This window comes from Ambystoma mexicanum, chromosome 9 (assembly GCF_040938575.1).
Source record: "Ambystoma mexicanum isolate Mex_15411 chromosome 9, UKY_AmexF1_1, whole genome shotgun sequence".
NCBI classification, from domain to species: domain Eukaryota; kingdom Metazoa; phylum Chordata; class Amphibia; order Caudata; family Ambystomatidae; genus Ambystoma; species Ambystoma mexicanum.
This window is the reverse complement of record NC_090931.1, coordinates 1199624643-1199651007: the sequence shown is the minus strand read 5'-3', so window position 1 is coordinate 1199651007 and position 26365 is coordinate 1199624643. Positions and strand designations below refer to the sequence as shown.

The following is a 26365-nucleotide window of genomic DNA, read 5'->3' as shown; positions in this document are numbered from 1 at the left end:
ATGCTCACAATGATCTTTCAACTGCCCAATGGAGTAAGGAGACCCCTGATGCCGATTTAATTACAGCTCAGTAGGGGGATCCAATTATTGGTAAGTTTTACCAACATTTTGAGGACCCTGAGAACTTTCCCCTAACGGATACCGATTACATTGGGAAAGAGGACCTAAGAGTGTTGATGAAATGCCCAAAAATGTTCCGACTCCAAGACGGTTTGCTGGTAAGGAAATCCAAAGCTGGCCACGATCAATGGGTGGTTCCTACCTCATTCCGAAGCCTGATGTTAAGTCAGGCCCATGATGCGGCCACCGCCCGTCATAGGGGGTTTCACACAACACTGGAAATCTTAAGAGAGGTTGCATACTGGCCACACATGGGGCAGGACCTCGACCAATACTTGAAGGGGTGTCTTGTGTGTGCACAATTTCAGCCATCATCCCTCACACATCGTGCACCTCTCCAAAAGAGGGGGATGACACTGCCATGGTCAGATTTGCAAATCAACTTTGTAGGCCCTGTGATTCGCTCGTCTAGAGGAAACAAGTACATGTTGACCGTTACATGCTTGTTTACCAAGTGGGTGGAATGTCTCCCGGCCCCAAATTGCAAGGTAGAAACAGCAGCTGCCCTCATGATTAACCACATCTTTTCCTGTTTTGGTCTACCTCAAAGGATTGAGTCAGACAGGGGTAGCCAATTCACCAGTGAAGTAATGACAAAGATGTTGGAGATACTGGGGGTGAAAAGGAAGCTACACATTGCTTACAGGCCAGCTTCTTCTGGTGCAGTGGAACGCTACAACCGGACAATTGTGAGCATATTAAAAAAGTTTGTGGCAGATTCTGGGCCAAGTTGGGATATCCGATTACCTCTGGTCCTAATGGCCCTCAGATCTACCCCTTCATCTGCAACTAAAATGTCTTCATTTGAGTTGATGACGGGACGCAAGATGGTGCTTCCCCAGCATTTGCTCTACAGGACTCAAGAGCAGACACTGATAAATGCCTCCATAAATGAGTATTTGGAGAATTTAAGGAAACACCTTCAACATGCTTTTGCCTATGGTCAGCGGAATCTAGAAAGATCAGCCAAGAGCATGAAGACCCACTATGATTTGAAAACTACCCGAAAGGAATATAAGGTGGGTGATCGGGTCTATCTATACAATTTCCTAAGGAACCAGGCCAAACAGCGAAAATTTTTGCCTACATGGAAGGGACCGTTTGAAATTATAGACAAGATCTCCCCTGTTGCCCATAAGATCTGCATCCCCAAAGGCAGTCTGGCGGAAGGGAAAGACAAGTAGGTACATATAAATCAGCTAAAGTGTTGCCATCCCAGGCACACTCTGCAACAGCTGGAGGAATCCACTGGAATCCCAAAGGGTCCGCTCCAGAGTAATTCAGTTCCAACCCTAAAATATTCCACATATAGCATGTAAAATTCTGTGAACCTTGTATATATATATGTTCTTGCCTCCTAATTTAAAAAAGAAAATGTATATGTTCATATCTTCTGATTCATAAAATGTATATGTTCCCCACACCAATAATAGTGGTGAAGAAATGTCTACGAATAGGTTTTGCCGCTTTGCTTTATCATCCTAGGAGAGATGAAACATGGAGACTGACCAAGGAGGACGACCGGGGACCGGGAGCAGAGACCCGAGGGGCCCGGGACTAGCGCCCAATCCTCCCATCAGGACCATCAAGGAGAACTGGGAGGAAAAGATGCTGAACTGTGCCATCCATGGAAATGGAAGAAGAGGAGGCGAACATCCCAGAACTTGCGAGTTCCATCAGCGAAAGGACAGAATGGCCATCGCAAGATGGGGGGGCTTGTGGGATGTTTTTACCCATGCATCCAAACCCTACAATAAAACTGTGCAGTACTGGCATGGAAAACATCATGATGGCCAGAACTCCCCACAGAGTGCACAGGGAAAACATGAAGAATAGGCTGCCACCCATTTTTGCCTATGTTGTGAGCACAGGAGGGCACTGCCTAAAACCACCATTGGGCTACACACACAGTAGCCTGAAACCATTGGGAATGGCAATGCTGATTGCCAAAAAAAAGCAACTCAGAACTGTGGGGAATTAATTTTCTTAATCCCAAAAATGGTTGCATTACCAGTACTCACCACTATCAGAAAGCCGGCGTTTTAAAACTACCAAACATTTGTGTAAAACTGAACAAATGAAACAAAACCAGACCATGGAAAGACTTGCTAAGAGGTGTATAGAATGTAAAACTATATTCTGAAATGGCTTGAAGGAAGTCATTATTTAATGTATATGTAAAAATTGTAAGTGATTTAAACTGTGAACAAAAAATGACATTTAGCTGAAACCTGGCTTAATGAAACTGGATTCTGCCTGACAACTACCCCCGACAGGAGTGGAAACCTGCTCAGCCACTCTTCCCCTTGCCAAAAGGAGTTGTCACCTCTCTGATTAGATTAGGGGTGGAGCAGTTGGGGACTGCAGGGAGTTGAACAAAGGCCTGTCCTGGACTCAGGCAAATGTTATATTGGGGGCGTTATAAAATAGCTTCCTCTTGGGAGAAACTGGGGGGCAGCTGTGCCTCTGTGAACAAGCTGGCTTGGGGGAAGTGGATAAACCAGTTATTCCACCCTGTGATGGGGGAAGCCACAGCCCTTTTTGACCAGAGCATAATTTTAAAAAGATAGATAACTCATAGTGCGGACTTGTCAGAATTATATAAGTAATATCATTATTTTTGTGATTTTTCTGTGAACATTTTAAGAGGCGTTAGGACCCTGTGGCATATTCTGGGGGGTTGCTAGCGGAAAATAGGGTCTCACTCCAAATGTATGCATGTTAAAAATCTGACACTTTATCATCTGTAACCCATATCCCTGGTGCACATTTGTGTAAAATCTGGAAAGGTTTAGAGGTCGTTATCTGGATGAAAAGGGGAGAATTCTGTCATAAGTGGACACAACATCGTACAAAGACAGGGATCAGATGGTTTGGTGCTACAGAAAATATGTTAACTGGACCTATAATATTAAAAACATGGTGCATAGATAAATATGTATTTGGGTCAGAAATAGATTTGTGTGCAATCTGACAAGGGGAGGTTCCTCTGACCATCAAACCTACAGCATCACTCTGACTAACATTTCCTTCCCCCAATCAAGGGAGAGAGGAGGAATTGGCCAATGATAAGTGAGAGAGGCAGGTTTAGTTATGACCAACACACACACCCACTTTCCAAAACACATAAAAAGAGACTGCTGGGACAGGCAGACACATTCAATTCCATTTGCTGCGGAGCATGCCGACCGACGACTTCACATCCAGAGATCCAGACTTCAAATCCATCAATCTCCAGAACCTGTACCAGAAATTAACTCCAGAATTTGTAGAAGATAGGCCTGAATCCACGAGCTGAATCCTCTTCAGCAGGCCTCAAAACTAACCAAACTATTCAACAGCCGGGCAAGCTGTTTGAAGTTTGCCGAGAAGTTTTGTAAAAACCTGTAGCAGTACCCAGAAATCAGTGTTACATCCAGAATCCAGAGAGGCTAGACCAGCAGAGGAGAGCTGACCAATATCGCTGTGAGCAGGACCGGTGCCTGATTGACCTGCCGAGCAGACAGAACCACAGCCGGACGTGTTGACCAGATCCGTGACGAGGCCTAGTTCAAATTTATATTGTGAGTACCTAGCAGAACTGTGCAGAACCAATCTCTTAGTTAAAAGAATCTAATCCAAACTATTTTAACCTAAGTAGAACAGCCTCCTAGAAATTGTGTCATCTGTCATTTTTAAAGCTGCACAACTGTCACCTGTGAATTCTGCAGCTGCAAGCTCTCACCTGTCATTTTGAGTTTACTTTAAATCCAAAAAACTACCTTTATTTAATCGCCTGTATCTCTGGAACCGTTTGGGCTAGGAACGAAATTTAGAATCTAAGCTTTCCAACAAGCCTAGAACCGACTTCCTACTCTTTATACTTTTTCCGCAATCATGATTTACGCACTCACGAAATTTACCGTGATTTGTGATTTTGGCTCAATTTCTCCACTTGTCAAAATAGCAGCTCCATTCTTTCTTTTGTTAAAATCCGTTGCAACTTGGTAATAACTCATAGAGCATTGATAAAGTGAGCCTGAACTAATACCAACACGCATCTCCCACTCACCCTGAATCTCTAGAGGGAATTAAAATCAGTTGGCACGTTTTCCCATCCATTGCCATCACATTTAAAAAGCATTTTGGGCCTGTGTTTCAAACTCCTACCTGTTTCCTCTAAGCTTGCTGGGGGGGAACTGAATTCGTATTGTATTTGATTGCATTCCTGAGAACTGTGTGCTCCTCTTTCCATCTCCTTCCATTTCTTACATTGCATAGGGGAGGGGGTGAATTGCCAGAGAAAAAGTGATTATCTTATCTTTTGCTAAAATCATATCAAGTATTTCTGTACTGCATTTTATTCCTTATTGCTTTTCCCTTGAAATCATAAAAGTATTTTTGCTACTTTATCCATCCTATACTAACTCCTCATTGATTGTAAAGAAGTGTGCTAGTTCCAGATTATCCATTGTTGATCAACATCATATGTCTAAGTGTACTATCAGATATTAATTCATTATAAAGTGTGATATATATATATATATATATATATATATATATATATATATATATATATTGTTTCAATTCTCAAATAAACCTTTTAATTTGCAAAACAAACCTACTTCTTGGCTCAGTGGGGTCAGGGGGATTCTAAGAGGGGGGTGTTATACAAGGGTGGTCATCCAGAGTACTGAACTAGACATAAAAATACATTAATAAGGGTTTTCCTCAGCATCCCAGACTAGGCATTGACTTGGCTGTAGTGTTGCTTGAATATCGCTTACATGGGGATATGGTCATGCACATGCACTTTGTCTTCAAAAAAAGAAAAAGAAATGAATAAGGGATGTGGACTAGTCTAATATTTCTGGGTTAGCTGTAGAGCTGAAGTTAATTAAAGTAGCCAGCTCAGAAGTGGGTTAAAAATATTTCCACAGAGAACCAAACCGCTTGTAGGATTAAGCCTTTGAATTTCACTCTAGTAGTTAAAGATGAATTTAAGAGAGCATTTGGCCAACTCCTGATCACAGGTAACTTTTACATGAAATAGGGATAATAACTTTGAAAGGCAGCTGTGAGATCTCTTTCCTTTGAACATCTGTACCTCTGTCTAGAGCTTTGCATTCATACATTTAGATTCTATTATACAAACCTTTAACACTTTGGGCCTCATTACGAGTTGGGCAGTATTCTGGCTGTAAATCTGCAGAAAAACCGAACAACGGTTTTACCATTAACGGCACTGGGTCTTGCAGAATTACCGCCGGATTACAAGTGGCGGTGTAGATCCCAATTTTTTTATAAATCCCTAGCACCCTATAGGTTTTTATTTGCAGAATTATGGCAGCAGTAAATCCTTTGCGTTAATTCAGATGATTTTGCTGTAGGTAAGTCATCCACTCCAGGGCCACACTCGTAGTATGGTGGAGCGAGAACATTGGTGGTAATTCCGTTACTGCCAATGTTTTCCCTCTCCGTCATACTTGTAATTAGTCACTTTGTTTCTTTCCGGACTAGGTGTCATAGTCTGGGCATTTATTCCCGAGACAAAAGAGACACATATTAATGTTTATTTTCATATTTCAGAAAACCATTATGGGAGAGCTGGTAACATTATAAATTGGGGCTCTTTGCTGCCGCGACTTATCAGTTCGTACAATTCTCCAAGTCACCTCATGTCACTATTTCAGGTAGCGTATGGTGCAGTGAAATAAAATATAGTTACTAAATTGCACATCATTGATGAAGCTGTCTAACATAGCCTCTCCACATGTGATATCATTTTAAAAGTAGCCATCTCCATTATGCTCTTAGCACATGAAACACTTCTGATTTTTTTCTTTTAAGAACTGCGTCAGGTTTTTTGAATCAATACATACAACTCTCACTGCTCTCACAGCATAGTTGTGTGACTCACCTTTATAATAATTGCAATTATTATTATTATTATTATTATTATTATTATTATTATTATTATTATTATTATTATTATTATTATTATTGTATTTATTGAGTGCAGACCTAGATTCCGGTAACAAAGAAAAGAAAAGACTTTACAATTATAGGGGGACGATCAAGGTTAGGGAGCAGAGAAAAAAGGGACGGGGATATAACAGCAGAGGAGAGAGGGACACTTAGAAATTGATCTGCAAGTAACCAGGGGAGGAAACAGTGGTAATCAGTCTCATATATGGTGGGGAGTGGGGAGTGTATGGACCTAGGTGTTAGGAAGGAGTCATTCCTAGAAAAGGAGTGCCTTGACCTCCTTCCTGAACAGTAGAAGTGAGGGGGCAGATTTTGATGGAAAGGAGGTTCCTTATTCTTGGGGTGTAGACATAAAAGACCTGTCTTCTGTTTCTTTTCCTTCCTGGACCAGCAGAGTTCAAGTCTGCATATGTCCTTACTTCTGGTGGATTGTAGGCTTCTGGAGATGCTGAGTTTCTCAGTGAAGTAGCTTGGGGACTTCAGGGCCATAGCCTTGTTGTTGAAGTAGAAGGATTGGAAGATAATATGGGCTTGTAGTAGGAGCCAGTGAAGTTTGATGAAGGTTGGGTTCGGAGGCAACAGTTGCTGCCAAACAATTAAGATGGTGGGCACCTGTGGAAGTGCTTTGTGTGGCTGGAAAACATTGGCAGTGAACTGTGTGTTCTCGCATACGTTTAAAGCCACCTAATCGGCTGAGCACATTTCCCTTGGCGCGATTAGATTTCAGACCTGGCAAAAGTCCAAAGACTGCCCCTTTGACTTCAGGGAGAATTTATCAGTTACAGATTAAAACCAGACCTCACACTTCACCCTTTGGACTGTAAGTGATTTCAATCCGGCACACACCCAAGTCCCGCATAGCATGTAGTGCGCAAATGAAACCCTTATTTATCTATGAGTTCAATATTCTGAACGATTTATCACTCGTATCACACCCGTCTCCTGGAACACCCCCCCCCCCGACCAGTCACACTGAACCAGGAATCAGGCTAGTTTGCAAAGGTAAATATTTATTTATGTATTTAAAATGTAATCACAATATATTTTAATAGGTAAACAACAATCACCAATGGGGTGACAGTACACTGAATAGTGTATTTAATACACTAGGAATCAAGGAATGAGCACAAAAACAATTGCAGCACAGAAAATAACACTTTTGGGTTCATTTGGTATAGATGACACTATGGTTAGAGGTTCCCCTGCAACACCCATCAACCCCCCATAATGTAAAGAGATGTGAGGAGAGAGCAGGTATTCAGGAATAACACAAATCAAACAGAATATCACTCCCACCTTCCCCCTTCAAGCACAAGAGAAAACTAAATTGACTTGTCACTATCAGAATGGCTTTGAAATTGTCTTTGGAATTGACTGAGCAAAAACACCAAATGTGGTCAAAAAGACTTAAATTATTATAAATTCCTATGGGAGCCGCTCTGAATCGGCGCACACAATCACAAGCAATAATTTTGTCCAAAGAAAACATTTGAAATCTCAAAGTCCAAGTAGGTAATGAATTAAAGCTATTTCACACATGTAAAATTTCACAGAATGTAAAATCGTGGCAAACTTTTCCTTATGCAATATTCACTATAACGGGAGAATCATACTGTTTGCAATGCGGTTTTGGGTTCTATGGATAGCTAAGGATGTTAGGTACAAGTAGGAGTTGTTTCTATCATTAAAACTGAGGGAGTTATAGAGGTTTTAATGAGAGTCGTTTTTCAAAATAGGTCATTTGAAACTGACAGATGGGTTGATTAAAATAGATTATAACTATGATAAAGCGAATGCAACATGTGAATCTCCACAGTTACGTGGCCAGCGTAACTCTTCAAGTGGTGGATACTCAATTTCTTTTAGGAATTTACTTGAGTTACTCAAAATCACTAATGACTTATGATTTTATAAAACAAATGAGAGAACATCAGCGCACAAAAGGTTATGACAATACTATGATTCTGAATTTACAGATAGGATGTGTTGAGATTGGGAATCAGACAATGCAGATATATTAGAGTCACTTTTCTTCCTATTAATACTCACAGGATAAGTTATTAAATTGGACCGTCAGTTTTGGTCATGGATTGGATCTGGTCTAGGAAGAACAGCACATCAGGCGCGGGACTGGATCAGCTAGCCCGGTCACCGAATTTGCACAGCATCTGCCCTTCTTGTGTGTGGGTAGTTCAATCAGCTGGATAGCGAGTTCCTCAGGCAAGCTTTGTGGTAGCCAGCTAGAGAGATTCAGGATACTAGTTCAAAAGGCCTTCTCACCCCACAGCGTATCACTGGGTGATGAGAATAAATATGAGGATTTGGACCTTGCTGAATATCAATAGTTCTCTACTGCTGGCAAGAGTCTTGGCATCTGGATCTAGAAGGATCTTAAAACTAGATGTAAAATGCTGGATCAGAGTGCTTCACCGGAATCAGAAAAGTCAGGGAATCAGTGAGTCCCTATGTGTTGTCAGCTGTCTCTATTTATCCTTAGAAATGACATCACAAAATGGGTGTATGGGCCGAATTAACTAAGCCTGCCCCTGTGAGCTGAGGTTGGATCACAACTTCATTTCCGCCTTGCATTTGAGTGATTGGATCAAGGCCAGATGATGTCACATTTTATGGTTTGCTTTACAGTTCTTAGGAACCTCCCTTTAGTCACTGGTCTCAAAATTTAATTTTATGCTAAATACACATTTCTACATTGGTCACCTGTACACAAATCACACACAAAGATTCCATTCCATATTTTATGTAGCATCTGTTCCTCAAAACCCTGCATCTGTGGGATCTTGTCTCAACTTTCTACAGAATGTTGTCCTTTATGCTAGGGACAGAATTTCCAAACTTTATGCACATTTCCACAATTGTATGTGTTTAACATAGGGATGTGTGTGTAAATTTTCACAATTCTAGGATTTATACATTTCACATAAAACCACATATATTTCCATTCCTGTCCAGAACATGTTACACAGTTCTGCTGCCTCTTAAAACGTGTAGCCAAAAAGTAGACTAACGGATATGTCCTTGGTATATGTTTCACCACTTTGAATCACAAGTTATGAGTCTTTAAAAATTGTTCTTTGTTCATGCTTAACAGCAAATGGTATGCCCTTTTTTTCGCTCCCTGGAGTCCAGGAGCATCCCCCTCCTTGGGTAAGTTCCTTCCAAGAGCCATTTACGACCCACTCACACCTCTGTTTCCTGGGCTCAAGGGTCTGCTATTGTTCATTCTCTTTCTGTAGACAAAAGTCTGGATTAACCCATAATTATCATCTCCCCATGAGTTTCTGCTGAGAGAATGTCCCTCCCTCTGGAAGAACCTGTTTGTCCACTTCCCAAGGGTTGCAGCTCACCCAAGCTAATTTATTCTTAATTAAAAATCCAGGAAAAACCAAACTTGTTGCATCAAACATAAATACATTACTTTCTTAGCTTTAACTCTGTGGGATAAAAATCAACTGAGATCTGTATTCTTTTTAGCCACAATCCTTTTTATGTTTGCTAATCCGGCAGACTTTTTAGTTTAGATCACTTTGCAATTTCAGCAGTAACTCATCTGACAGCTGTCATTCAGGTAGCCCAAGGCACTGCACCCAGATTCTTGACAAGGGCAGTTTTGCAGACAATCCAGTTTTTCTGATGAAATGTTTTGCTCTTCAAATAGGACTTTGTATATTGGCCATGCTTCATTAGATTACATGAATTTTAGCAGCAAGCAAGATTTTGAATATTGAGAAGTGTTGTGTTATAGGCATGTTGGAGTTGTTAGCAACAAAGCCAATGTCATTTATAGGCACATTTTGGGGTTTCACTTGCAAAGTGCTGCTTCTCTCTCTGCACTCTGTTTGCTGGTCATGAAGCCCACTGGCACATTTTCTGCAGTGTGTGCTCTATTCCACCACACATGCACCATGGGTGGCAGGTTGTGCATCTATCTTTTTGCATGTTTGAGAACACAGTTTTTGTAGGTTTTTGGCACACACAAGAGTTTTGCCGCCATTGTTGCAGTTTTTTTCACCATAACTAGCAGGGTGATGCTGCATAGCACATCAGAGTGGGTCAATTATCAGCAGCTTATGGCATTGACCACACATTCTGAATCAATAACGTGTGGTCATCTATGTTCTGTATCCAAATAGATACATTCATTCTTGCTGGACAACACATTGCTTCCACTTAATGACGGTTCACTTGTTGTGTGCCATAAAAATCAACTTTCTCCCAAGTACTGCTCAAAATTAGTCCTTTACCACCATTATCAAAATCATAATGAGCTCATTACATCTCTACACTACTGTGTGGAATGTGCAAATTAATTCCCTGTAATAACAACATTTTAATAGACTTCTTGATCACATGTAAGATGTAATGATCACACTTCCAGTACTATAATGTATGTCAGCAAAGATGCAATTTCAGCTAAAGCTACATTAGTATTCAAATGTGTTTACTATCTTATTCTACGGAAAAGGAAACACAATATAAAATGGATTGTTTGTGCTACTAAAATTGATTAAAAACATTATGCATATGTTTTGATTTTTTTAGAATTTCTCATATATTATTATTTAATGAATTGTCAATGGTGATTTTTGTTTGTGGACATGTGTTATAGACATTTTCTGTGCCAAATATTAACAAACCTTTGCCTCCATATGAATATTATTTGTTAAATGATTTATTATATTTAGTTGATTAATGTCATGTATTTGTTTGATTTTAGCAATAGTATTAAGTGGCCTCAATTAGTTAAATTGTTAACATTGAATTACATGGGGTAAGCAAGCTGAGGATCTCCAGATGTTTTTGACATTGATTAAACAGTCCCTGGCCATTGACTATGTTTGCTAGAGCTGAAGGAATTTGAAGTCCAACATATCTGGCGAGACAAATGTTGCACATTGCACACCGAGGGTAGAGAATCATAACACCTGTTACAGTCCACTCCCCAGGGATGTAATACCATACAAATATGGCTGAATCAGAAATATATGTTCAAAGAAGGTTAGAAATAGAAGAAAAAGTTGGAGAATTTGATCAAACCCCTGTACTGACTATTGTCCTGGTGGAATGTTGGATAAGTGACAGGCTGAGCTTTGAGGCGGAATGGTGGGAGAGAAATATTAAGCATTTTAAAAGAGGTTAAAAACCTTTACTGAGCCATTGTTCGCAATGGTCATACCATTGTTTTAATGGTATACTGTTCCTAGTGATCATGAATGTACACATTAAGAAAATCCAATAGTGGATAGATCCAATAGATGGATACTACAGTACATACATGTATTGTGCAGTATTTTGATTTTGCTCTTGCCCCTAACATATGCAGGCATTACCACTGGAAACACATGTCCATGATTCTTTGGACCATACGATATGAGAGCATGTCCCCTCAAAACACTTTTTCATGCTGCCTCTTTCTAAATATATGCCAGTAGTACCACTGTAGCACACCTTCACAACAGTTCCTAAATACATACCCCACCGCCAATGTAAAGGACAGGCCCATGACGGCTCTGTCCACAACACATGCCAGCATGGCCCTGTAGAGCATGTTCCATTACTGCCTGGGCACAAATATATGCCATAAGTGCCACTTTAAAATGCCTCTAAAGTAATGCCCAGATAATAGGCCATCACTTCCACTGAAAATCACATTTTCACAATACTCCACAATATATCCAGCATGGTCTTGTAAACTACTCTTTCATTGTGTATCATAATATATGTCAGTTTTGCCATTGTAAAACACTTTTTTGAGGGTGCTCATGATATATGTCCGGGTTCCAGTGTGGTTCCATTATGGTACCTCCAATGTATGCCAGCACCACAACTGTAAAACGCATGTTCATGATGCCTTAATTCACAAAGTATTGGAAAAAGTGATATAAAACACTTGTTCATGATGCATTTACCATATATATCAGTATATATGACAGTGCCCACAATATTTTACAGTGACAGCCTCTGTAAAGCACATATTTTATAGACCCCACAATATATGTAAGCATGATCCTTTAAAGCACATGTTACTACTGCCTGTGCCCAAAACAGTTTCATGATGACATTGTGCCCACATTAAATTGCAGCACAGAGTTTAAAGCTGGTATTTGTGAGGCCTCCTCCACAAATATGCGTGTGTGCACGCACAAACACACACACACACTCTCTCACATTGTAGCACACCCCTTCACTCTCACACAAATACAAACATACTCACATGTACATTAACTCAAACACTCCTGAACTCATACACTGGATACACACTTTTTTTTAATGTACCTTCTTGCGACAATCACACGTGGAAAGTAACTGTGGACACTTCTGCTTGGATGAGAAAGCTTGGCTACCAAACAACAACACTATGGGCTTTAGCACAGGCACCACACTGCTCAGCTGACCATCATCATATGCACATTATCTTTCTTTTTTCCCTGTACCCCCTTGGACTGGTCCCCGCTCAGCAAATGGGTGAGGGGAAGAAGGAGGGCCCAAATTGGGAAGTCACCCCAATACTGTCCATATGCTGATTTCCCTTTCTATAAATATTAATAGTGTTCCAAAGTCATAAGACAAACACATGCAACATGACCATACAATACAATGTTTCTGGCAGGCTTAATACAGCAAAAGTCTTGGGAATTCCCAGTCTTACATCCAGAAAATGTGAAAAAGACACTTGAAAAAAAACCAAAGTGTGAGAGATATTCATTGCAATCATCATAACTTTGACTTAATCTACATATCCACAAATAAACCCACATTGAATCAATTAGTGGGTGCTCTACAACAACAGGTGATACAGATTCCTGTACTATCATTTTTAACAGAAATATTTGTAATTCTAATAATATTAACATAACTACATATCTTCAGTCAAAAACATTATCAAAAACCATCACATTTTTGTTCATAAATACACTAGGCAACATACAATTAAGAAATGAACATGTATTACAAAGGACAGCAACTTGTAGGTCAAACCAATCCAGTACACTATGCAAAGTTATATATATTCATGTACATGTGTGAATTTAAGATGTAATGCCCTGGAGCCCATAGTTACAAGACAGGGTAATGTCCCCCAGTCGAAGAGCTTATTGCTATTAGTACCCTGGACTGTTAGACCGGGGTACGAATACTGTGTTTATTCGGTTGCGAGATGCTCCAGCATCTCGTAACTGAAAAGAATAGAAAAATGGACACCATGGAAAAGGAAACAAAGTCTGTTCTCCCTGTTCATGATAGCCATTTAAAACATTAAAAAGTAAACAAAGAAGATAACCACCATGGAATGGGAGAAGGGATTAAACAGAGTCCCTTCTCGCCTTCCATGGCGGTTTGTCACTTGCATACATTCCGGCAGTAGCTTAACATTTTCTATGCAGTTCTGAAATTACCTGCTAACTTATGTGTCAATGGCAAGACTCTTAAAACATAGTTATGAAGATGGGGATAAACGTAAACATATGTGATGTTTGAAATACCTCCCATTTGTAAAATAGCGCCCAATAACGAGCTGGGATTGTAGGGGATGTGTACCACATGAGCTCCCTAAAAGTACTTCATGGGGTAAATAAGCATACTCGACCCCATGCAATATTCTCGATTTACCCCATATGCCAAACACAGGATTGCCTGCAATAGCAATTAGTTTCTATTTTAAAGCCAAATGGTATTTCAAATACCACACGTTTCTATGTACTCTACATGGAGCAGCTAGCGGTGCCACACTACAGAAATGACATATCCACCCACTGCACACTGTCCGAATGACAAGCCCACGCCCCTTGGAAGCCCATGCTAGATTTTACACTCCCAAAAGAATTGTGCTGTCCGTGTGTCTGTGCTACTTTGAAAGACTAAGGGCATGTTACGAGTTTGGCGGTGGTGGCATATCTTTGCGTATTTTTGAATGCTAGATGTTTTGTCACTCTGTCAAATCTCTAGCCTTTCTACCAAAACTCTTTTTTTTTCTCCACACAAAAGGGTTACCGCGTCTAGTGATTATTTATTTATTTATTGATTGATTGATTGCATTTTTCCCGCGTCTAGTGATTAGAACATGCAAAGATATGCCATTCGATTTAGTTCTATGGGATGCCAAAAAGGAGACCGGTAGAATGATTCTCATGACTCCTGTGTACCATTGCAGTCACTGCATTTTCAACACAGATGAGTTCTATCTAGCAATGGTCAACGTGACTGTAAATGGATATGTCACTGTGATGCTTCCATGCGCTCGGGTGTCCTTTGGGGCATGGTTCCTATAACACACATGGGCCCTCATTACGACCCTGGCGGATTTTTTCCGCCATCGGCGGACTTTTCCGCCATGGCGTAAAGTCCGTTTACACCATGGCGGATGGCGGACTTACCGCCCCATTCCGAGGTCGGCGGGGCGGTAAGTCCCCATTGACCCATTTACCCTTCCCCATTCCCATTTCGGCCCCATAGGGCTCAATGGGAGTGGGGAAGGCGTTAATTACGCCACCGTACATTACGGTGGCGTAATTAACACCAAGGTCCCATAGCGCCATGGATTTTTACGCCCGCAAAAAGCGGGCGGAAAAGTGACCATGGCGCTATGGGAACTCGTAGTTGGCGGTAAGGGGTCGGCGCAGCTAACGCTGGCGCAAACCCCTTACCGCCAGGGTCGTAATGAGGGCCATGGTCTAATCCATACATAAATCCTTCATGAACCTGTTTGCCTATTCATGACCAGAGTGGAGCAGTTAGCAGAAGCCGAGCGTCTTGCACGTGAATGCACAATCGGCAGCAGAGGGTTTTGTGAAACATTCACCCCAACAGGGTTTCTTTATAATAATAGCAATTGAATGGGGACAGGATTAGGCTCCAAACGCTGAATGCTTTATTGATTTTTTCCGAAAATGAGCAAAATAATGCATGATGGAACATAAATAATGCAAAGCAGCCGCCACATATTAATAGAGCCATTTTTACTATTTTTGTGTTGCCAGCTATTACATGCCTGTCAGATGAGGACCACTCGGCGGATGCCACTGGATGTCTCCAGTGGGCTGGTCCCATGCCCGCCCTGGTACAGGAGTGCCTCATCCCTTGCAAAGATGACTGCACATTCACCCCATGGACTAAGTTCACCCCCTGCTCCACAGACTGCGGATCGACACGGACTAAAAGACGGTCACTCACAGGTACGACGCCGCCGGCTTTTGCTGAAGGCATGTGTTATGTGATTTTTAAGTGTATTGCATACGTTGCACGACAAGGAGATGCCGAGAGCCATTGTGTGCCTGTTCGCATTATACGAATTGCAATGGCAAAGGACGGTTTGGGACACACGTTTAGAATCCAGATGAAAGAACTGCCGTGGCCTGTTTGCATTTCCTTCGGGTGGATCATACGTTTAGTTGCTCAATGTGTGATAACGCCTGGGTGCCTTCGGGCTTTGGCGCGATATACATTTATTAACATAACAAGCACTATGTTTCCATGTGTGTTTTTTAAAACACAATTGCATAGTAAAGAAAAATAATTCATGTTCTAGGAATTGCTTTAGGGCCACTCCGCAAAACAATGTATGAGGTTTACATGAAGATTAGACATGTGTTATCTATCAAATGTAATGGAGAACCTCAGTGGTGATGTTCATAGCTAAATTCAGTCTTTGGTTCTTGATATAACAACGTTATTTCCCTACATGAATTATTCGGTGTATGTCTTTTATGAACAGTTGTTGCAAAGAAGGGGGCCAATGATGTTCTCATGGATGCAGCAGCCCCCTACCACAACACACCCTCTTGGCACACGCGCAGTAGTACGAAAGAGCGTGCCCATCAGGATTTGCACGTACAGTTTTTCACTCCTACAAAATTAGTGTTTTTCACACTTGCATGCAGACTTGCCAAACATGTTTTAAAACATTCTTGTACTCAGACTTGCCAAACACGCTTTAAAACATTCTTGTGTCAATCGGCACCTAATTTTGTACTATAACTGCTGTTCAGCCTATATCACTCATCTGCCATTTGCAAAGGAGTGCAAGCACGTATTATTGCAATGTATTACAATAATGGACAGTGTCCATTCTAGTCTAATCCATGTGACATGAGATTTCTTTTAATCGATAAACCCTGATCATTGATTGCATTGTTTTGGTAAGTTAGAGGATTTTAAATGTGTTGCAAGAGCAGAGGATGACCACATCACCCGACCCTCATCGAACTGCACTGGCTCCCACTGCAAGCCTGTATCATCTACAAATCCTGTTGCATCATCTGCAAGGTGAAAGTGGCCAAGCTACCTCACTGTGAAAATCAGCATATGCAGAGCCCTGTGATCCACCAGAAGAAAGGAAATGTGCAGACTTGAATTAGGACAGCACAGGAAGGAAATAACCAGAAGACAGGCCTTCTCTGACTAAGCTCCAAGACTCTGAAACCTTCTCCCTGTCAACATCAGCCTTCCCTATCACTTCTACAGTTCAGGAAATAGTTCAAGACCTTCCTCTTCAATGACTGGCTCCTAGGTCCACACGCCCTGCAATCCCCACCCCACCTCCAACTCAGTGATCTGCACCCCTCTGTCTTCTCTCATGTTGCCAATTGCCCACGCTTCCCTGTTAACTCCAAGTCCTTTTTTTTCTGCTTCCCTCACTGTGTTCTTCCCCCTATAATTGCAAAGCGCTCGATTGCTTCCTGAAGCTAGGTCTATGCTCATTAAATACGATAATACTAAAAGCAAGATTGGTGTGAATAGGATCGTGTGATTTTAGGTTGTTCATGCCATTTTAATGTGAAGATTAGCAATGGAAGACTGATGCACAGAAAGTTATCTTAATTATGCCATTAGAGAATCATGGTTTTGCGTGGAGATGCTGGGGGGAGGGGAGGTAGAGATGTAAGGAATGATACTCCTCACCAGCTTAATGTCATAGTTAAAGTGATTGATGCTAACATGAACTTCCCAGATTTCAAGCTAGTTTTATGAGAATTGGACTGGAATAGATTTTACGGGATATCATCAAAGAAAAAAAGTAGGGGTGGTATAGGTTATAGAAAAGAATTACTCATGTGTCTACATTACAAGAAATTTTGTGTAATTCAAATATAACTGCATTACTTTCAATGAGCTGAGCAGGGGCAGGAGGTGGGGTTCCATATTTTCTGTCACACACCCTCAGCTATGTATCATGGGCATAAATGTGCAACATCAACGTAGACTCTATTGGTTCACATTAGTGCCCACATCCATGTATTGAATAAAAGAGCGTATAAGCTAATCCTCTTTACATGATACCCACTTGACACAATGTGGAACCCGGTGGGCAATGTGCCTGGAAGAAATGGGGACATTTTGGTCGAGGGCAAGAAGATACATGAGAGACCACAGTCTCAAAGCAAAGTAGTGATGGACACACTCTACCGGAAGCAATAGACTATTGCATAAGAGAAGTGGCCTGACAAACCTATGCACAAATGCATCCTGAAGGTACGCATCACCAAAACCAGAAAGGTACACCCACTGAGATGAGCCTAAAGGTGGTACCATCCTTCAGTTGTGTGCAGGCTCAGCCTGACCTGTGCGGCTATGCCCAATCCAAAAATGCAAAATGCTAGTTTGGTCAAATTGGGCCACTTTGTTGGCCAATGTGGTCAAATTTGATTAAATACTTCACTATGCGGCTAGTAGTTTTGACCAGTGTTGCTGAATAAATATTCTTTAAAATGCACAATTTGCATCGGATTTGATCCCAAAACCTCCCCTTGGGTACTATTCAAACTGTCACAAAAGAAATGAATTGCCATTTGCAACTGTTGCCCATGTTTTTATTGGCGCCCGAGACAATTAAATGCCGCAGTCTGACCCTGGTTTTGTGATTTGCTACTAATGCTCTTGAGGTTTTTTTTCCTCTGAGAGTTGTTTGCCTCTTCCTGTTGTTATTGGGGTTTTATGTAGGGGCATGGCCAGCTGACTGCTATCTCGTGTCAAGGGGGATACTTCTTTTTGCTCTGTATCCTTTCAGTGAAATTGCTATTTGTTCTCCTAGCTACCTCTACCCTCCTCCAGTTTTTGAGTGAGGTTCTCACTTTGGGATGCTTATCTAACCCTAACCTGACCAAACATGGCAACCGGCCATGTCTTGGCAAGCGATGCTGATGTGGCACAACTGATTAAGTAACTCCTTTAAACCATTTATGGTGATCGACAGACGGTTGGATATAGTAATTGCATATAGTACTGTTAGCTTCCATTATGAGCCCAATTGCCAAGTAAAAGTGGCTGCTTTTGACCCACATGTCGAAAAGGGTGAGAACTTAAGGCAAACATCACACACATACAAAACTGGAATACTTTGGAGAATCACTTGCAACATCAATTGGACCAATGATATAGGTAGCAAGAAGAACATCAAACTGCCCAAATATTGCCAAGTAAACCAGGAAGATTGACATCATCAACCAGCAACGCAATGATGAGATCTGTTGAAAGATGTGTGAGAAGTGCGGGTGGGCCTATAGTGAGGAGAATGGATGAGACTCTATTCAGTGGCGTGTGCACCTTGAACACAGACTGGTTATTAGTAGGAACACGCAGGAGACCATTAACCAGGAATATGCTTTATACCTTTGTACTGGAAACGTCACCTAGTGCAATATAATATTACCCTTTACAGTACTGGTACAGGAAGTGGTGTGTCCATTGGCAACTGTGCAAGCTCCTGTTGTATTGCTAAGGTGTACCACAACCCAGGAGCTGTCTGAGGCAGATTTAGTGCAGCTGGGGCTATTGTCTTTAACAAACCGAGAAGTCTCACACCTCTGTATTTTAAACAATTGACATGTATAAAATGATAGTCACTTAATAGCCAAAACCCAGCTCCGATGGCGATGATGATGTGTAACCCCATGCAGGTCTGACTGAAAAGTAGATCAGGCTGTTTCATAGTGCATTTGGTTGGAAAATAGATAGCTAGAGTAGTGTTTGAGAAGCCCAGACCAGTTGGTGTCCGACTCATGCAATTGCCTATTTTGTGATTAATGGTTTTAATCCTTGCATTGTCCCATGATGACTATCCATTGGTCAAAAGTGCTAATATTCTCTGAAAGGGCACAGACACCCCTTATGGTTCTCACATTCTCCAAGAGGGCAGAGGTACCTGCTAGTGTCTTGGGTTTTCCCAGAGGGCACAGCCATCACTTGAGTTTTTCTGTTACTCTAGAAGGGCCCATTGCAAACTAAAATTCTCTGATTTCTTTACATTCAACCACTAAGTTTCCTGAGGTCTCACATAGGTCACAACCACCTGTTAGGTTTCTCACATTCTCCCACAGGATGCAGCCACCCCTTATGTTTCTCAGGTTTTCTCAAAGGGCTTTGCCACCCGCTAACGTTATTGCATTTCTTCACAGGGTATAGTCACCCATGAATGTCTCTCTGTTTCTCTGAGAGGGCCCAGTCAACCACTATGATTCTAAAGTACTCCCAAAGAGTTCAGCCACTCATTAAGGTTGTCAGATTATCCAACAGGACACATATACAGTCACCCCATTCTTGGAATCTCTCAAAGGACACAGCCACCCACACCATTTCTTTTAAAATTATTTAACAGCCACAGCCACCCACCGAAATTCGCATAGCTCTCTCATAGTACATTTCAGATAGTTCCCCAACGTTCCCATAGTCCACTGCCATGCTTGCGGGTGGACATTCCCCCACTGATGCCAGTTCCCTTTCACATGACAACCTAATTTCTTCCCCACTTACAGTGGTATATAGGAAGAAACAGTGATGGCACTCGGTGTGCCTCCTCAGGTTGTCCACCACATTTATGGATCCCAGCTCTAACAATGTCATGGACTACCAATAATAAGGGAACTAGGTGACTCCTTGCCTTATGATGTAGTCAAGGAGGGCCTCCCTAAAGATTGAAACTGGCCTCGGCACACATCCTGGAACTGCCTGCTGTGGCAGCACCACAATGAAAGGCATGGTGCATGCTACATTTGGTACTGTGACCGACACTGATTGGACAAGCTGGACTCATGCAGTAGTTTTGTCACTGTTTGTGCAAATTCACTACTGTGGTGCACCCTTGACTTTAAAAGGTCTAGGACACTATCTATCCTTACTACCGCTGTGAGGGAAGGTGCCATCTAGATCAGTAGCAGGATCTGAGAAAGCAATGGATTCATTTGCCTCCTTGACTATTGCATTTCTCTGATGACCATGGTTCCTCATGGCCGCTATACAAGGGTACATTACATGCCATTTTTCTCAACTTGAACTTATCTCCTCAGCCTTCGAACATGCAAAAGGCCCTACCCCAATGATCTTCCCCTGTGGCCCGACAAACTAGTCCTATAGCCAGGGCGGGGAGGGGTTATATATCTCTGCTCCCTGTTGCTTTTTTGTGCGCCTGGCTTGCCCCTCCACCATATTAAACAATCTGACATTTGCCTCAGTTAGGTGTGGTTTGAGAGGCATCTACAAATATATTTCCCACAATTGGCCCCACATATAGACACATTCATATACAGTAAATAATGATATTACATTTGCACAAATTAAGAAAAGAGTTACAAGTTAAACACAATTATTACCCCCTCCTCCAGGGCAGGTGCAGGATGAGTCTCCTCTGCCAGATCCTAAGTCCCATCCTCCCTCTATTTCTCCTCTTCTGAATGTAGTGCCTCCACCTTATTCTGCACTTCTAGAGAAGTGCCCTTCACATGTGCCTCATCATGATAGACCTCCCTCTTGACCCCTGAAGCAACCCATCTGTTCTGGCTAGGCACCCCTTCCTACAAAATGCCCCATACTCCTCTGCAGGTTGCTTTCTGCAGACACCCCTCCTCCCGCATGAGGAACATGCCCTCGTGCTTGCCTCTGTGACAACATAAACTGGATGCCCTGTTTTTGTGTTGTTGTTAACCAGAGCTGATGATGCCCAACTAGGCTGAAACACTTGTATGGGGTTGCTGTGGTACTCTTGTTCAGAGGAGAATTGCCTAGCATTTCGGTGCTGGACTACCCCAGGGCAGGACAAAGACTGATATGCGGGGACATTTCTTCTCTGTGAAACGAACAGTGAGCTAAAGGCTTTGTTGAGACTCTCCCAGGGGCCATGCACCCAAGAACAAGTCAATGGGCTGTGTTCGTGCTGGTAGAGAGTTCCCCATACCCCCCCTGTTTTATTTAATTAGAGTGTATATATTTTCATAGAAACTTGATTGGGCATTCCTTTATATTGGTCTGTTATACTTTGCTGTTCAGTTTGCTACTGGATCACATGCTCACCCCTCTAGAGAGTATTGCCGCCCCTCTGCCCACATTACCACAAAAGGCAAAGAAGGAATATCTCTTAACTGTGCTTGTTTTACCTTCATGATTGAGATTACAGTTGTTTTGAAGAAGTGTGAGTGCTGAACAGGCGATCTCTGCTCTTGGAACACTTGAACTTTGCCTTCTGACATTACACCAAACAGCCAACCCATTCATGAAGGTAAAACAGGCACAGTTAACATTGCCTTCTGACATCACAACCATGAGCCAAAAGAGTGATAAAGGTCAAACAAGCATCGCTGAGAGATATACCTCCTTGACCCTTTGAGTTAATGTAAACCTTTGTGTTAAAAGAATTGTAGGAGCAGGAAGGAAACGAGTTAAAGATAGAAAACAAGATGGTGGACCTACCTTCAGCTGGTGTGGGCTTCCTCCACCCACACTAACCTTGCCCCCTTCCCTTGTCATTATTGATATCTGGTCCCAAGACAGCTTCCTGTGGAGTGGCTGTCTCTATGTGGAGGGTACTACCTGCCAGCAAGAAGGTAAAAAGAGGGGAAACCCCTAGCGCTACAGTCTAACTGGGAGACCCCCAAGACAGCCTGGCTGAGGGCATATGCATAGTCCTTGAACAGCTGAGCTGGCCTGACAGGCTAAAACATGTGTCCCAGTATAATTTTCCATATGCAGATGTTCGTGTTGTATTGTTTGTATAATTGTTTGGAATTTGAAATCATGTAGATGAAAGATAATAACAAGCAATGCTATGTATACCTAGTGCACATATGCTTACATTAATTTCAATAATGTGTTGAACTAATCAAATAAGACGAACAAAATGCAACACGTGATATAGTGTATTTCATAACTATTTATGACTGAGTCCTGCTGCTTCTCAGCACATATGGAATAAGTGAGATTATTCCCAAACACCAATGTACTAAAACAAATTGTAAAATGACAACAGGTGATACATGGCTTTCATTGCACTGAAAATGAATTGTGTTTCTTTGAAATTACTTAAGTTCCAGCAGACAGACTTGAGATTGGTTTGTATTCGCTGACTTTTAATGTGTTGGTAAAATCAGCAGAAAACAAAGCTAAGAGTTGACACTTTTATGTTTGAAACAGGGAGAAGCAGGAAGCGTGACAGATGCCAGAACACAGAGGTGTATCCTCTAGTTGAGACGGAAACCTGCCCCTGTGAGGTCTTCACTTCGCAACCCTATGGAAACTGGTCGGACTGCCTAATAGCCGAAGAAAAGAACAAATTACATTTGGGAATAAAAATCCACGGAGAGGTCAAGGAGTGTGGCGAAGGATTGCGCCAACGAGCTATAGCCTGTTACGATCAAAATGAGAGACTTGTGAGCCCATCCAACTGCATCGATTCCGGTAAGGAAGCCAATTTAAAGGTCTAATGACCTATGTTGTAAACCATGAAACAGGTACTCCTGAAAACTCTATGGAAATGTACAGATATAAATGATGTATTACTTGAAGGCAGTCCAGGAATATATTAGTTTACCTTGTGTTATTTCTCTTTCGCACACAAAGCATTTGGTAATTAATGTGGGTGATTTGCATTTAGTAATGCGACAGTCATTTCCTAAAATAACGGTTCCCAGCTATCAAGATGGGAGAGGTTATTTTAGAAAAAGGTCATCAAATGGTTAGAGGATGTAGAGCATATAACTTAGAACCCATTGATTCCACATGGATAAACACGTGTTACTATATTTACTAAGTATTTGACTTATCTAATGCCACAGGCAGCTGTATTTCTTTAATACCAGTCTTTAAGTGTTATATAGAGTAGCAGGCCATAGATCTGCTTTGTGAAATGACACATAATTGCCACAGATGTTGTCAACAGAACTGGAAACCGCATAGAAATGTTCTCACTCAATGCAAACAAATTAGCACACGCCATATCAGTGGTATCATGGTTGCACATTACATTTATATCATTCTCAGGCATATTTTAATCATTGTATGTTCATGTTTGAGGCACGGTCAACATCTTTTACACTGATGTATGCAACCTTACTTAAAATAATTAGAATTGCATGCTACAAGAATAAAGATGAAAAGCCTGAATTTGAGCGGGTTAGGCAGGGCTATCGACCTGAACCGTTTGTTGTTTGTTTCTTGTTCGTATGGCAACGTTTATATAGTTCATATTTAAAAAATATCGTTATAGACATTGGTACTTCAGACCTGCAAACATTGAGACATAGGGATTCTAATCTTGCTTGTCCTTTATCCCACCAACAACCCTCTTCTAATCCTCTTTGAACAAAGAAAAGAAGCATGGTTCGATGTTTTCGAACCCCCAAGAACTGGTGAAGGTACTTTTAAAAGTCCCTAGCCCCCCTGGTCCATTTGTTGGGATCTTAGAGATTGAAAAGCAATTTCACCCTTTTCACCCTGAAAGCATATCCTTTTTAAACATTGCAGTATCCAGAGTGTTTGCATCATCACACTGCATGTCTCTGCCTTCCTTGTGGAGTGAATTTAACAGTTAGTTGTACATTGGTGTGCATAGATAATATATATATATATATATATATATATATATATATATATATATATATATATATATATATAAGCCGCCCCATAGTTAAGGTGAGTAGGACTCCTGGAGGAACCGCTCAAAATTCTATCGTTAATAACGTTTCATTCGAGTAACGAATTTGATCGAAATGTCGAAAGTGATTAAAAAGCAGCGTGCATCCCAAGGCTGCAAAGTTTCGTAAAGATTTGTTGAAATTTAAGAAAGTTATTGAGCGTAAAAAAAATTGTTTCCAAAAGTGCAGCCTACTTCCCATTCATTTGACCATAGACAAACTGGGTCAATTTTCGACCAAAGCGCACAGCCCAAACCGCTGAACGGATTTGGACATGGCCCAAAATATCTTGGGTGCCAACTGTTCATCCATGCATGGTTTCGGGTTATTCAGTGCAGTAGTTATTTACATATTTGATGTAGAAGGGGGTGCCCCATTCTAATAGATAGCTACATCTTGGAGATTTAAATGAAAAACACCCATCACCTTGTTTTTCTTTCGCTGTGAGAAAAATTGTGGCTATAGTTGAGGATATAGGAAAATGAAATGCATCAAAAAAGTTATTTGTAGCTCAAAAACATGCAAACGTCATCAGACTAGAGGTGGGGTTGGGTGGCTACACGGCACTGAGTGACATTTTGAAGTTGGAGGGGTTCTAGGGATAGAGTTTGCAACACAATGCTGTCTGTAGCCTCGGCTGTAGCCTCGATTAGCCGACATCTAAAAGCAAACTGTGTCACAGAAACAGCGTGTCTTGTAGGGGAAAGGGAGAGGACAGGGGAGGTGAGGAGGCCATGTGGGGAAGGGGAGGGGCTGGCATAGATGAGGGGTCACTTGGTGAGGGCCTGGTGGGGCAGGAAAGCATTTTCTTTGGCTGTTTTGCCAAAGGGCTCAATCCGGAGCTTTTAAGGACTACATATACGTGCGAATATGAGTATTTCCATGCTCGTGGCTATAGATTTTGGGGTGCCTATGTTTAATTTCTTTTTTAAAGTAATTTTTATAGGTATAGTGAGGTTGGAGGTGAAATATCACTGGCAATGGCCAAAAGCCATCGTCCGTGACATGTAGGTATGTGGGAGTTTTATCTATTTTGGCTGTGTCTTTTCAGACTTTCATACATGTAAGGTTGTGGAGATAAATAGAAGAAACTAGTTTTCGAAAATTAATACAAAAATGAGCCACCCTACTCTAGTTTCAGCTACTGTAGTTTAGTCTGTGTATTGTCCCTCATGCTTTAAATGTTTCCCTACCTAGTTTGCTGTCATGTATTAGTCTCTGCTTGGTTTATCTTCAGCTACTTTATATTACTACATGAGCTCTGTTGTACTGTTTTGATCTTTTAAGTTATATTGTATTTTAAAACCTAAAGTCAGCCCCCCCTTTAACTTACACGTTATAACCACGTTTTTTATTAAAGTCAATGGGCCTCATTACAACCCAGACATTAAGGGGTTAACGGCGCCGTAAAAGGTGTTGGCGCCATTAAACCCTTAACGCCTGATTACGAGGTCCCTTTGCGGGTTGCACTTTAACGCCTGCTTTAAGCAGGCGTTAAAAAACCAACCCGCAAAGGGACCTAGGAGCTAATTACGGCACCGTAATTTACAGTGCCGTAATTTGCGCTTTCCCCATTCCCATTGAGCCCTATGGGCCAAAAATGGGAATAGGGAAGGGGCCATTGTGAATGGGGAATTACCGCCCCGCCAACCTTGGAATGGGACGGTAATTCCGCCATTCACCATGGCGGACCCCGGCATGGACCATGGTGCTAATAGTACCATGGTTTAGCGCCCGGGTCGTAATGAGGCCCAATGACCTGTATCCGCGGGTATAAGAGCAAAAAATATGTTTAGATATTATTTTATTGTATTTGTGTATATTGACAAGTGGTCCTTAAAAGGACTGCTTTGGGGTACACGGAATGTAGTATTTTACCATATTTAGAGTACTGTTTTGGTGTTATGAATGAGCACTGCCTTTCTTTCATCGGTTAGGTGTACTCCATCATGTCTATAAAAAATTGTCATATAGAACTGTAATTTGTTGTTTGAAATTCATAATTGGTTGTGGTCTCTCAAGAATGCTGAAAATACTTTAGTAACATTTCTCTATGATTTCTCAATTTTACCATTAAATCTGGTGGTCCATCTCCATTTTTGCCTCTGAGTCAAATTTGAAAAGATAAATATGATGTGAGGAAATAGTTCTATTAGTTTTCCTATGTCTTGTTTCATCATTAAAGTAAGGGACACACCTCATACTTTCCCCAAGGCATTGACTCCACAAGGAATTAGTATGACATCTGGCTGCCCTGTACTTCTCAGAGTGAACAATTTTGGAAAACCTGGAACAATGCATTCCCCGCAATCCTAACCATTTCATTGTAAAATGTCTCAAACCAAGGTCCATGTTAATATTTAGTTTCT

The 26365-nt window shown here is 41.5% G+C and overlaps 1 protein-coding gene across 1 annotated transcript in view; it reads left to right on the top strand.

Annotated features, from left to right (window-relative positions):
• The window catches only part of THSD7B (thrombospondin type 1 domain containing 7B), a 2969219-nt gene that overhangs the window by 1975799 nt on the left and 967055 nt on the right, over positions 1-26365 (top strand). Inside the window, exons 13-14 of the mRNA XM_069616536.1 lie at positions 15081-15275; positions 22498-22761. Coding sequence (XP_069472637.1) covers positions 15081-15275; positions 22498-22761 — 459 coding nt within the window. The remainder of the gene's footprint in view (positions 1-15080; positions 15276-22497; positions 22762-26365) is intronic.